This window comes from Leuciscus leuciscus, assembly GCF_965113295.1.
Source record: "Leuciscus leuciscus genome assembly, chromosome: 4".
Taxonomy (NCBI): domain Eukaryota; kingdom Metazoa; phylum Chordata; class Actinopteri; order Cypriniformes; family Leuciscidae; genus Leuciscus; species Leuciscus leuciscus.
This window is the reverse complement of record NC_138728.1, coordinates 42,876,936-42,890,790: the sequence shown is the minus strand read 5'-3', so window position 1 is coordinate 42,890,790 and position 13,855 is coordinate 42,876,936. Positions and strand designations below refer to the sequence as shown.

General features: G+C 37.5%; 2 protein-coding genes across 3 annotated transcripts in view; one reads left to right on the top strand and one right to left on the bottom strand.

Annotated features, from left to right (window-relative positions):
- Window positions 1-13,855, top strand: part of LOC309496107 (uncharacterized protein) — a 246,674-nt gene that overhangs the window by 53,121 nt on the left and 179,698 nt on the right. The gene's annotated exons all lie outside the window — the stretch shown is intronic.
- Window positions 1-13,855, bottom strand: part of LOC309496093 (uncharacterized protein) — a 34,005-nt gene that overhangs the window by 1,104 nt on the left and 19,046 nt on the right. The window contains exons 1-3 of one of the 2 annotated variants that reach the window (XM_082166065.1): window positions 832-1,282; window positions 681-734; window positions 477-608 (exon numbers count right to left, since the gene is read on the bottom strand). In XM_082166065.1, the coding sequence (XP_082022191.1) occupies window positions 477-608; window positions 681-734; window positions 832-1,246 (601 nt within the window). In that variant the 5' untranslated portion in view covers window positions 1,247-1,282. Of the gene's footprint in view, window positions 1-476; window positions 609-680; window positions 735-831; window positions 1,283-13,855 lie in introns of those variants that run through there. The other variant, XM_082166064.1, reaches the window with a different exon arrangement.

Sequence of the window (13,855 nt, the reverse complement as noted above, 5' to 3'; positions counted from 1 at the left end):
AGTGGTTCCCAAACCTGTCCTGGAGGACCACCAACACTGCACGTTTTCTTTTTCTCCCTAGTCAAACACACCTGATTCAACTCATCAGCTCATTATCACATGGGTTAATGAGCTGATGAGTTGAATCAGGTGTGTTTGACTAGGGAGAAAAAGAAAACGTGCAGTGTTGGTGGTCCTCCAGGACAGGTTTGGGAACCACTGGTATAGACTGATCGTGTAATACGCATGTGCATGACATCACCATTTTCACAAATTCACTTTTTTGTAGTTTACACTGAGACGATAAACGACTGTTTCCAAAAACTTGCACTTTGAAGCCCCTCCTTTTTTTTTTAAGTTTGCGTTTTCAAGCTGCCAAAACGCTTACAAAGTTTTCAGTTTTTTGTTGAAACTGGTGTCGTGTAAACGGCCCCTAATTCTCTAATACACATTACACAACTGCAGAGAGGTCTGAATGGAGCAGAAGGGATAATTACCTGTAATTGGGTTGTAGGCGTTCCCTATGTTTGTGAAGACTTTCCTGTAGGTTAGTGTGATTTCAGTGGTAAAAGGACCGATATTTCCACTGCCAGATTGCATCAGTGAAGCTGAAAAAGCTATTTCTCTGTCTGATATTGAAAAACATAAGCAATATTGTGATATATTACTGTATTACACTGAGAATGTATACACATTTTTACCTCTATTTTCCTTTCTCAACTCCTCCACTTGACTCAGAGTAAGAATAGACATTTCTGTGAAGGAATATAGATTATGTTTAATGACATTCACACATTATACACTAACATTTACACTATACAATGTGCAAGAGTGAATGTTTTGGTGAGGCACCATCATTTTTCTTGTTCATCTCTTCCCTCAGTCTCGTCTCTAAAGCTCTGATGTTGGCAGTCAGTTCTCTGTTGATGGTTTTCTGCTCTGTAACGGTGGCGGTCAGTTCTCTGATGTTCACTTTCTGCTCTGTAACGGTGGCGGTCAGTTCTCTGATGTTCACTTTCTGCTCTGTAACGGTGGCGGTCAGTTCTCTCAGCGCTGCATGGATGTCAGTGAAGAACAGATGGTAGTTCTGTTGGCTGTCAGTTGAAGCTTCATCTCTCAAAGTGTCTGTTTGAGGTGGATTCTGTCTTCCGTCCTCAGATCTGAGCTGTTGACTGATCTCATTCTCATTGAGTCCTCCATCTACCTGATGCTGTACGACACACACAAAGGTTTCCAACAGCAGCAGTAAACATACTAAACCCTTCATTCTTCACTGATGTTTGTTTCCAGCTCTTGCTCTGTCATCCTCACAGCCTCTCATGTTCCTTTTATAGTGTCCTGATTTACTGTCTTTTGTACTTTATTTATATTGCTCCAGGAAAATAAGTAGTTCAAGTTAATTGTTAATCATAATCAAAGGAATGTTCCAGGGTTCAGTAGATGTTTATCTCTATTTACAACATTTGTTGATCTCAACAGAAAATAACTAACTCGTCTCTGTTTTTTTAAATTTTTTATATATATATATATATATATATTTATCAAGATCAGTAGAGGGACTTATCCTTAAGGGATAATCACAGAAATGTGCACCTCCAGTCGTGTGAATGGATTGTCAGATCTGCACACTAACGCAGGTTAAAATCTCACACTTTAATAATATTTATAGCACCTAACTTAATAAAACAGGCTGTGTGACTGTGAGGAATGATTACCTCAAAATGTACATCAATATGCAAGTTTGAGAGACTTTATTTAAATTAAATATATTAGCTATTGTCATGTGCCAGTGATTATCCTGACCTCTGATATATTTCTGACCTCTGATATAGTCACATGACACTGTTATCTATGTGCATATCTTACAACAGTTAGCAGGTTTCCAATCTTTATGTTACAAAATGATGGAATTTAACTTGTGTTGAATGTGTTGAAAATTCCTTTAAATGTTATTTTCCCCTGTGGAAGAAATTATATCTTTAAGATGTGTGTGACCATCATATGACAGTAAAAGAGCAAACACACAAACCTTATTCTAATATGGAATTGTATTGGAATGAAAAGAGTGTTGGTACGTGACAGGAGGTGGACACTCAAGGACACAATATGATACAGACATGATATGAACAAGTCTAAGAATGTTCCACATATGGTTGAAATACCATCATTGGCCTAGAAAGATAACATTCTGGGAGTCAAGACTATAAAAGAGGAAGGATGCCCTCCCTTCACTGTCACTCTCTGCAGCCACTCTGTGTTACTGTACGACTGCTGGGGCCCGTTCTTCGTACGTCGTTTACTCAGTTAGCTGGATTTGATTGTTGGCGATTTGGCATGATCTTGGATTGTTTGGTTCTTCAACGCTCATCCTGGACTTGCTGTCATAGCAACAGGTGCGCAAGCTTAAACCTTCTCGGGAGCAGGCTTATTTCATGTTAACAGGATTAGATCCCGGCTTCATAAGCGGAGCTGATACGGGAAGTCCAGCGCAGCGCGATAGTGCACTTTCTGAGATGTATATTTTTCTCGTGACTCGTGAGATTGTCGTTTACATTATTAAATTGTTGGAAACGCTCATTTATTTTCGACTTGTCGGAGTCGGGCTTTAACTACAGCACAAACTGTTTGCATTGCCCTAATATTATTTGCGAGTGTCTATTTCCTTTACACTACTGGAGATGCGGAGAACTTGACGGAAAGTGCTGTCTGTCGTGTCATTCGGAGTTTACCTGGCGCTTTTAGGTTTAAAAAAAACTGTTTTAGGTTTTTTGTGGCATTTCCAAGCCACTTAAGACCCAATGTTGTAAAGCAGTTTTTTTAAAGCAGTTTTTTTTTTTTTTTGGCTATCATAATTTTTTATGAAGATCATGCAATCATGACCATGCCGATTACAGTATGTGTCACTCAGCCTTCACTAACGTGATTGGTACCATAGACTATAGGCTTCCATAGACTGCCATCAAGGCCTCAATGATGGGGATTATGTGAACAGAAAGGGGGTTCACAATGTAAATGTGCTGCCCAGTTACTATTGGGATTCTTAATATTCCAGATTAATAATATTATATCAAATAAAAAAAGGCAGTTGACTAAAATCTTCCATATCACAAATGTGAAAGCAAAATGGCCAGGATCTGTGCATGACTTAAGAATTTTCAGAGATTCACATTTATGCACATTATTTGAAAGTGGTAAGAAAAGTTCCACAATTAAATATCAAGCTCACTGTATTACATACACTTCTGCTGATCCTAACAGAACTGCATTTATTCATAGGTGATTATGACATGTTCCTGCCTGCAGACAGGTGTTTATGACCCCATTCCCTGACCCAAACCAGTTACAATGCAGCTCTGGCCAGGACAAGGGCACACAATGAAATTAACTTTGGCTAACTAAAGGGAAGATTTCAGTGTCTGAAAAGTCTGAGGGTTGCACACCTGACAGGGCCTGTGACATTGCTGCATGTGCCATATTACACAACATTGCCAAAAAAACAAAAACAAAGACAAATATGCTTAGTTCCTTGAGTTTTATTTCAATTGTTCTTTGTAAAGAAAAGCCAGTGGTCAAGCGCCTGCAACAAGAGATATTAGGCTACGTTCACACTGCAGGGCTTAATGCTCAATTCCGATTTTTTGAAAAAATTTGATTTTTTTGCAAGGCCGTTCACATTTCCAATTAAATGCGACCTTTTGTGATCTCCTGTGTGAACGCGAAATGACCCAGAAGTGACCCGCATGCGCAGAAGAGTACTCGACGGTCGACGACGTCACTTGTTGTTTGCGGAAGTACTGTAACTAAACTTTAACTAACTGTGATTCTCTCTCTCTCACACACACACACACACACACACACACATGAGCGCGCGCAGCAACCGTTACACAAGAGCCAGACAGCAGCCGCTGACCTATCTAATATCAGATTCAGCACAAATAAGTTAACATAACGTATATATAATGGCCGTGGGCTTTTTTTTTTTCTTTTTTTTTATTAACGGGCTCGTCGAGGTCGACCCGTTCGGCAGATTTACCTCAGCTCAACGAATATGCAGTCCGTTTTCAAACCGACGACTACTTCAATGCAGAATTATGACGTTTTTCGCGTATCAATGACGTGCGGGTCGGATATATGCGACCTGGCCGTTCAGACTGAAGTCGCATTTCAGACTGAAGTCGCAAAAGATACCACCTGTAGGCCTATGTCTCCTCTGTCTGTGCAGACTCTTCTGTAGGCCTTTCTGTAGATGTGGAATCCTGCAACTTATATTGCAGCCATAAAGCATACAAGTATAAATTAAGTAAAGTTATTTATGCACTTGCAGGTAGGCTAGTTCCTCCATATGACAGTTATCTGAGAGGGTTTATTCACTGTCCAGTGCAATGGAAACAAATGGACATTACAAAGTCTTATACCGTCTTTCCTTTGGAAAGTTAGAAAATGTCCACTTACTGCACATATTTCAGCCACCACTTTCTTGGGCACAGATACAAGTGTTGGTGTATTGTGTAAAAGTGCACAAAAGAGGAAAACACAATGTCATTACAATGAACTACACTGGGGAAAAATGTGATCAATAACTCATGGCAAAATATTTTACATTAACATAAGTTTATCAGTTTTCACTTTCATAAGTCAAAGCAATTCATCATTACTCAAGATTTAACAGTTGAAATGACTGTACAGCCTTAATTTAATGCAGCAAAAATTATTTTACAGTGTAGGCTACTAAGATCTTTTCTTTTTTCTCAGCCTTTTTCTTGGTTGCTTTTATAAACAGACAACCATTTATTTAACAGTGCCTTTTATAAAAAGAGACTATAATATAACAAAAAATTACCATTATGTAGAATATTTTTGTACTTCACTTTTATTTGTTCCCATGTTCTAGTGTGGTGACTCTGACATTACAATGAACAAAGTAATTATGCAATTATTAAAATAAAAAAATATAGGCTAATAAGTGATAAAAACATCTAACATGGCCACTTCTAACGGATTTAAATTGTCTGCTACTTTTTGCCAGCCCTCTCTCCTGGCTTTTGCAGACTTTGAGGTGTTCCCTGGCTTTTTGATTAAACATTAAAATTCCGAATAAACTTCGACTATTAGTTCTTGCTCTGCTGAGGAGAAAAACTGAGCGCGCTCTTTGGCCACGCTGAGCAGCCAATAGCAGCGTTGCTGATCAATGTTTCTACTATCGATACATATCCCCTTTTAACCCAGCGCATGAACGCGCAATTATCTCAGCTAACTTAATCCAGCGATACTAATCATAAACAACAGGTGTGTTCGAAGAACCTAATTAGCCAGATCATGATTAGCACGATGATATCATCTTGGATGTGTCATTTGATCTCGGATGTAATAAGCAACGTACGAAGAACGAGCCCCTGGCCTTTTCTTGCAAGAAAATAAACCTCATCAAAGACTATTGGAAATGTTTGTCTTTTATTCAGTGATATAATTTTGTTTGCCACCACACTCCCCACATGCAACAACATCCTGTATTAACAGATGTAAAACTAAAGAAATGCATAGATTAATAATTACAAAAAAAGTCATTTTAGGATCAATTTCATTCTTTCCTTGCTGTTACTGAAAAATATATAAGATAACAGGCTATATGTGTATAACTGTCTATTATTATTCAACACAAAATTTATCAAGTTAATACATTTGTAACACTGAAATCCACAGAAGGCGAAGATAAATCCAAGGTTTATTAAACAAGTATTAACAAAAGAGCCAACAATGCGAGACAGTGTGACAAACACAAACGATACCGGACCAAGAAGTGAACACGAGGAGGAACTTAAAAACACAGTAGCCGCGTTTCCACTGTCGGGCCAGGGCCGGGCCGTGCTAGTGCGTGCCAGGGCCAGTCGCGTTTCCACTGTCACTTCCGGGGCTTGATCGGGGCTTACTCGGGGCCAGCGGCCAGGATTTCTGGCCCGTCGAATACCTTGGGCCAAAGCGGGCCAGCTCGGGCTAGAGGAGTGGTTACCAACAGAGGAGGAGTTTACCGTTGGGAGACGGCAGCGCAGGATGATTCTGTCAGCATTTAAGACTTAAAAATAAAATAATTTAAATTGCGTTCATGTTTGAATGCCTTCTGTTTGTGATGCAAAAGACTATGTGCGCTAGCCGTTACCATAGTAAACATAGTAAACGCTTGAAGATACGCATAGTAAAAAACAACATAGCGAACGCTTGAAGAAATCAGACCAATCTTAAAGGCTATCACAGTCATGTTTTTATTTTATCTGTCATAGCCTACGTCTCGTCTCTTTAAACCGGACTATCAAAAAATAAAGTAACTTTTTTTTCGGGAGCTTCCTCTGTTTCTCTGACTGAAAATATCTGTATGGGAGTCGAGAGATTGCTAAAGCTCCTCAGGTCGTATGGCATATATTTGTAGAAATGATAATTTTTTCTAAATGTGATGTAAATATGTCCTGTAACTAAGTTACCAGATAAAGAAACAGACGCGACTGAAAAAGTAAGTGTGTCCTCTTTCTTTTGTGAAATAGACCTAACAGTAATTTATTTCTGAGTGATAATGTGCAATTTTTACATAAATTAATTCATTATGATCAATGTATCACTTTTTATTGTAAACCTGTGGTAAAACATAGATGCTTGGGTTTTAAATATTCAAGTAGCTGCTAAACAAACAAACAAAAAAAGCTCGCAAACGGCCGCTTTTATCGTGTTTGTTTTCATCGCTGTTTCCAGTGATTTCGGATTAGTTTTGTGATAAAACTTGCATTTGTTGGTGGAATGAAATGATGGGTTAGTGTGACGTTGTCCCAGAGAGGCGTGTTACGGGCGTGTTTTAGTGAGCGCTGTGGAGCTTCTGGCCCGACAGTGGAAACGCATGCCCGGTGCTATTGGCCCGAGGCTATTAGCCCGGCACGGCCCGTTTAAAGCCCTGGCCCGGCCCTGGCCCGACAGTGGAAACGCGGCTAGTGATGACGTGCAGGTGATCAGGTGATGCCAGATTGAGTGCATGTGGGGATCATTGGGAATGCTGGGAAATGTAGTGCCGTTGAGGTATGTGACAACGTTTAATAACATGTATAAAAACATTAAATGTAATTAATTATTAACCTGATTTACAACTTTTCATGTACAAGAATGCCCTTGATTTTGGGAAATTGGATTTATGCCCTTATGATAAAGTGTACAATAACTTGTTTTATGGTACCATAATATGAGCTGTTGTTTCGTGGTGTGTACTTTGATCCTAACACTTTTAACCTTATTATTATTCTCAGGTTAGGTAAAGTAAGTCGAGTCTGGCCTAAATGATAAGCCTTTTAAAGTACTTACAATTTGGTCAAAAGACTTCTCTGTGGTATGTTCTTATTCAAAGCCTTAAAACACTATAAATCAAAACTTCGGTAGACAGTTTTTGTAATCAATTAAATGTATTATAACTTCTCTTTTAATAATAAACAAAAATGTAAAGGCAAATCAAATTTCATCAATAAAGCAAAAAGTACAATAATCACACTTCCAATCATAGGTGTAGTCAGCTCTGGGTTTCTCAGGGCTTGTCCACACTAACACGTGTTCGTTTGAAAACGCATCTTTTTCTCTCCGCTTTGGCCTTCCATTCACACTGAGAGAGTGTTTTTATTAACGAAAACAAAACTTTGGGATAAATTTGAAAACGCCGTTTTTGCATTGTAGTGCGTTTGACTGTCACAACGGAGGTATTTAAAAACGATGGCGTAAGTTTAGTCATGTGACGCATATTGAATCCATTAATGTTGATACCGGTATTGTGCCTGTCATGTGATCATCAACTTTAACACTGTTGCTAAAATATGTTACTTTGCACACTCTTCATATAACAGTCCTGCAAAGATGACAGAAAATGTACTCGCCTTTGTTGTCCTGCGTCAAAACATGAGAGCAGTCACGTTTTAGACCAAACATACAATAGTGAGTGAGTGGGACCTGGGCGCATCAGTGAATGGTGAGATATTTTGCTAAATAAAATTATCCTGCCAGGAGAATTGCTAAATAATTCTTTATTTTTCTGTCTGTATCATCTCAGTGAGCTTTTGTGAGGGTTTATGCATGTGCAGTAAGGTGAATTTAGTGTTTTCCGACGTGTCAGTGTGGATGAGAAACTTTGGAAAACGCTTGAAAACGCCAGTTTGAACGGAGCATTTTTAAAGGAAAACGCTGTATTTGGATTAACGTAGACCTTACGCCCGTTTCACACATACTCCGTTTGCAGTGCGTTTGCGTTGCGTATTTTTTTCCACACCCATGTTAACAAGTTAGAGCTTGTTATAGTAGTTAGAGCAAATTCACACTGCACACGGATGCGTTCCGGCAATGCGTTCCAGGTGCGGTGCGTATACAGCAGTGCAGAGATCGTTTCCGCACCGAGTCTATTTCTGCTGTGCTGCACACGCTGAATTAAAGTGACAACGCATTTTTCGTGGTCAAAATGAACACAGATTGACATGAAAATATAATAATCTCACGGTGATTCTCACCATAAATGCATTTAATTAAATAAAATGTAGTAATCTCACCATAAATGTAGCCTATTTAATTAAATACTACTGTTTGTCACAGTCATCTTTTAAGACCGGGGTAAAGCAAGGAAAACTACAATTTACCTCAACAAGGTGACATAATGAACAACACTCGTCTCATTCGTGGAGGTGGAAAAACAAGTTCTTTGTGAAGATTTATTGTATTTAAATGCAAAAGAAAAGGCTGTTTTTGTCAATTAAGTTTTAATTTAAAATGTTTGTGAATTTTAATATAAGTACATGGTTAAATATTTTACCACTTGCTTGAGCAACTTCATATAAATATATATAGAAGTAATGCATTGAATAATATGTTGTTTAAATTGTGTTTAAACATGAATACGTCTATTAAAGAGTGTATATGTGTACAAAGAGAATCGCAATGCGACAAATATTTTTTTTAAATAAAAGCTGCTGATAACTTCTGGATTTGAAATAAAAATAGTGAGTAAATGTGTTTGTGATACAGCCGTGGATCAGTTACGCACTGCAACACGCACCACATTCACACAGAGTATGTGTGAAACGGGCATTAGGCTTCAGCTCTGGGCTTCTAGGTGTCGGGGGTTTAATGATGTATCAGTATCAAAAGAGACAATCAACTCTTCAGTCTTTACTCCTTTTGTTTGCCGCCGAAGTTAGGTTCTAATCGTCCTGATTGATTTAAGTTGTAACTTTCCCAAAGTTTCCCAAACAAACAATAATAAATAATATTGTATGCAATGCATTATATTCAATGAACTGGTTAAATATGTGTAGCAAAAAGGCATCTACAATAGACAATGAGGCAAAGACATTTTATTTCCTTGATATTATACAACACAATGCAGAACAAGGTTCTGATTGATGGAAATAATGTTGTTCATGCAGAGGTGCTGATCCCTGCTCCACCCCACACCTGTGGTGTTGGAAGACCAAAAAAAAGAGTCCAAGAGACCAGAGTCTGTGCACACTGTTCTGATTGACTGTTTATGATTAATTTTGTCCCATCTCATAGTTGCATTGTGTGTGGAGAGACAAATTTCTTGTCGCTGGAATCTTATCGCATCACGTCTGGTTAGGATACGGTTTTAGAACATTGACTGTGTAGTCTTTTAGCTACTTAAAAAAAAAAAGACAAATATTAAAATATTGCATTCAATGTGACTGCAATAACTTTATTATCTCTGTTATATTTAACAATGTTAACTCATATTTCACTCTTACCAGTCTGGACGGACGTCGCTCAAATGCCTCTGGGCGCAATTGGATAGACCTAAAACAGATCAGAGCGATCGTCATCGTGTAAAGCCATATGCTGCGTCCCAATTCGTTACACTACGCCATAAAAGTATGTTCTCTTTTTGTGAAGAAAAGGTATTTACTTTTGAATGTGTAGCAAAAAAGTAGGTGTGTAAGTATTGTGTAAAGCCCGCCCTAACGTTTCTGATTGGTGCCGCGATTTTGACGGATTAGAAATGGGCTTGAATGAGCTCTTTGCCAGACTACTTGCGGAGCAAATATAAATTTGCCGGAAGTTGTCTGTGTTTTCCCAGGCTATAATTATAGGGCTTAAAAGCAAAGAAATAAAAATTGATAACAGGGATTAGACAAGTGATTTAATAGGAATTAGTAATACATATGAATATATACGAATAGGCTACATCAAGAGGAAATATTTGACACTCCGAATTTGACATTTAGAACTTGGCTTTCCGATGATGGAGTCCTGCAAAAGCTCTGACAAGTTAACCTTATTATCCAGCGATCTCATAATGTCCTGTTCAAATGACATCTGGGCAAGAGCGGATAGTCTTTCTTGTAGCATGTTGGACCGCAGGAATGAGATAAATATAGAAAACTGAAATGATGGTGGAAAATGAAATGAAACAAACTGCCAGTAGGTGGCAGCAAATCGTTGTCAGTCATTTAATCATTCAGTCAGTCAAAAAAAAAAAATCGGTTCGAAACGGCTGATTCATTCAGGGACAAAGAAATTGTGACAGGGTCCGAAATAGGGCTGAAATGATTAGTCGACATTGTCGACAATAAAAAATCGTTGACAAAATATCTGGTTGACGAGTAGTCGTTTGATCTCACGTGACCTAATGTAAGGGCCTGCAATATCGCCATTTGACCGCTACGGCGCTGTAGCGCTAGAGTGTAATGCAGCCTTTACAAATGCTATTGCGGTAGAAGAAAACACAGTGCGAATTATGACGGAGTGCAAACGAATCCGAACTAGCAAGGTAACTAACCAAAACTTCAAACTAAGAATGCTGTCGTATGCAATACATGCAATGCGGAACTTGCTTTTCACGGGAGCACAACATGCATGTAAAAGCACTTAAAGAAGGAAACGAGGAGCCGGTGAGAGGTGGATGTTCTCCAGTTGGAGCTAAATAACTAGCAGTAAATCTCTTTATTAAATAATATAATACTACTAATAATAGTAATAATATTAACAATAATAATACAATTACAGTAATGTGATTTATTTTTGCATATAATAAAGCTTGATCGAGCTTAGGAGTCAGGGCTGTTTTTATTATTGTAACACTATTAGGAATTACAGTCTTATCACTTGCCTATATTTTGTTCCATATTCATGAAGACTTACAAAAGGAGATGTTATGAAGAATATCATGTCAGTTACTTTTTCATACTGTAAATTAAAAGGTGAATGAGTGTCTCTGTCAGCTCAATTGTCATGTCAATTTTTATTTTATTCTTATAATAATTGTTTGCAGATTAAGTTTGTCTGTAATGCTGCTGATTATTTTTATTTATTTTTTTCTATTGAAAGAGCACAGAATATTTAAGCAATGCTTAGAGAGCATTTGTGTGTGATTTGAGTTGGACAGAAATCTGAAACCTTAAAGAGAATGACCTGTTTAGTTGGCTCAAAGTTCATTAAAACAACCATTTCAAAAGCTGAAGTGATTTTCTTTTTTTATATTATAGTTAGAATATGTATAACTCAGTGTTTTAACTAATTGAAAAAGCTGAATAATCGTTCCAAACTTACTGATTAGTCGGCGTAATATTCAATGATTAGTTGTAGGGGTGGGCGATATGGCAAAAATATCATATCACGATTTTTTTCAGGAAAATCACGATTCACGATTTTACCACGATTCTTTTTATGTTGGTTTTACTATTTTGTGACTGAGCATTACAGCCAAACTAAACTAATGTCCATATTTTAAAAACAAAGCCTTAGGTAACAAAATATAAAATAAAAAAGAATGGCAGACAGGGGCGAAGATACATTTTTTTTTAATTATTTTCTTTATTATTAAATATTAAGATCAAAGATACACATTACACATACACAACTTAATATACAAATTAAATAAACAGTGCTTTATGTTTTCAGCTACAGTAGGTGTATTTAACAGTAGCATTGAAGAAAGTATTTAAATGAACAAATATGAAAATAAAACAAAACACAGACTTCACTGTATAAATTATACATTGATACTTATTAAAGCTACTATTAAAAGTTATCAGTCAAGAGCAGTGAGTGATTTTCTCTTTGCATTGTGTTGTTTTATTAACATAAAGGGATAGTTCTCCTATAAATTCAAATGTCATAATTTACTCTCTCAATTTGTTTTAAACTCGAATAAGTTTCTTTCTTCTGTTGAAAATAAAAGTTATTTGGAAGAATGTGGCTAACCAAACAGTTGATGTGAATTCCATAGTATATTTTTCCCCTATGGAAGTCAATGGGGACCAGCTACTGTTTGGAGAGCCACATTCTTCAAAATATTAATATTAGAAAAATATTAGAAAATATTAGAAGGAAATTAATACAGGTTTGGAACAACATTAGAGTGCGTAAATAATGAGATAATTTTTATTTTTGGGTGAACTATCCCTTTAAGGACAAGCGGCAGAGTGTTTACTGTCTCTTTAAGAGCTGCGTGCATCTAATATACCTGTACACGCATTTGACAAGCAGATTTTCTTTCAATTTTCTCTGTTTGCTTTCACTTTAGACATAACCGACTTTGTTTATGTAAACCATGTGTGTAATTAACAGTATTAGCACAATAAGACTCGAAAGATAACTTAGTCCAGTATCCAGATGCTGGTAGACAGGCTTTTAGTGCATGTGAGCTTCACATGTACATGCTGAGAAACGCACATGTTAGAACAGAGCATCAGCATGCAAATTAAATGTTTAACCGACAAGACATTAAAGCACATGCAAATTATGAACTTTTGTGAACTGCAGTGTCCCGTTCTGCTGCGTTAACATTTTATGTGAATATACGTCGCATTGTTCAGTATGTTGGGACAGAGGCGCCAGAACAGCAACAGGGCTTGGGCGTCGCGTTGCATTCTGGGACGTGGCGGCCATGTTGATGGCCTCGCGAATGTAAACATACAGCAAGTCGAACAAGGAGAAGCAGAGTTGGGAGAAAGAAAAAAGATGTTAAAATCCCGAAAAGGATGGCTTCCATAGTTAACGTATCCCAGTAAATTCCACATCCTTTTCGGGATTTTAACATCTTTTTTTCTTTCTCCCAACTCTGCTTCTCCTCGTTCGACTTGCTGTATGTTTACATTCGCGAGGCCATCAACATGGCAGCAACGCCAAGTAATGACGTCACGACGCCCAAGCCCTACTGGTCGTGGAGACATTTTAATCGTCCACGATCAAAAATCGCCATATCTCACACCCCTAATTAGTCGATTAATCATTCTAATAATCGTTAGATTAATCGATTATCAAAATAATCGTATGTTGCAGCCCTAGTCCGAAAGCTTGTTGCCTCACTGTCCTATCAGGCAGGTAGTACTTCTGAGGTAGTAGCCTATAGGTAGAGTGAGTTTTGGTGATAACTAAGGTAATATTTAATTCCTACCATAGTAATTTCTCAGAAATAACTTCAAAAGTGGAAAAAGTTGATCATAAATGTACATTTAAATACTTTCAAACACCATATACCCTAGTATATATTTTTAGCTCTGCATTTTTGTATAAAACCAACAGGCTTTACGTTTGCAATAATGATGTTACAAAAAAACAGAACTCTATATCTTTCATTTAAAATATAGGCTAGCAGCTTCTTTTTATTAAACAAACTCAACTTAACAAAATACTGGAGAATCTCTGTGACAGGAACAGAACAACCAACATATGTAATGATGTTGACAGACAATTAAACAGGACTAAACTCAGGCTTAAATACACAGGCAAACAAGAGTAATTTATGAAACTAATTTACAAGACACACCAGGACTAAGGATTAACAATCAGTAACCAGGAATACAAACAGGCAGGAAGATTGAACTAATTAACAGGTTAGAAGATTAACCCTCTG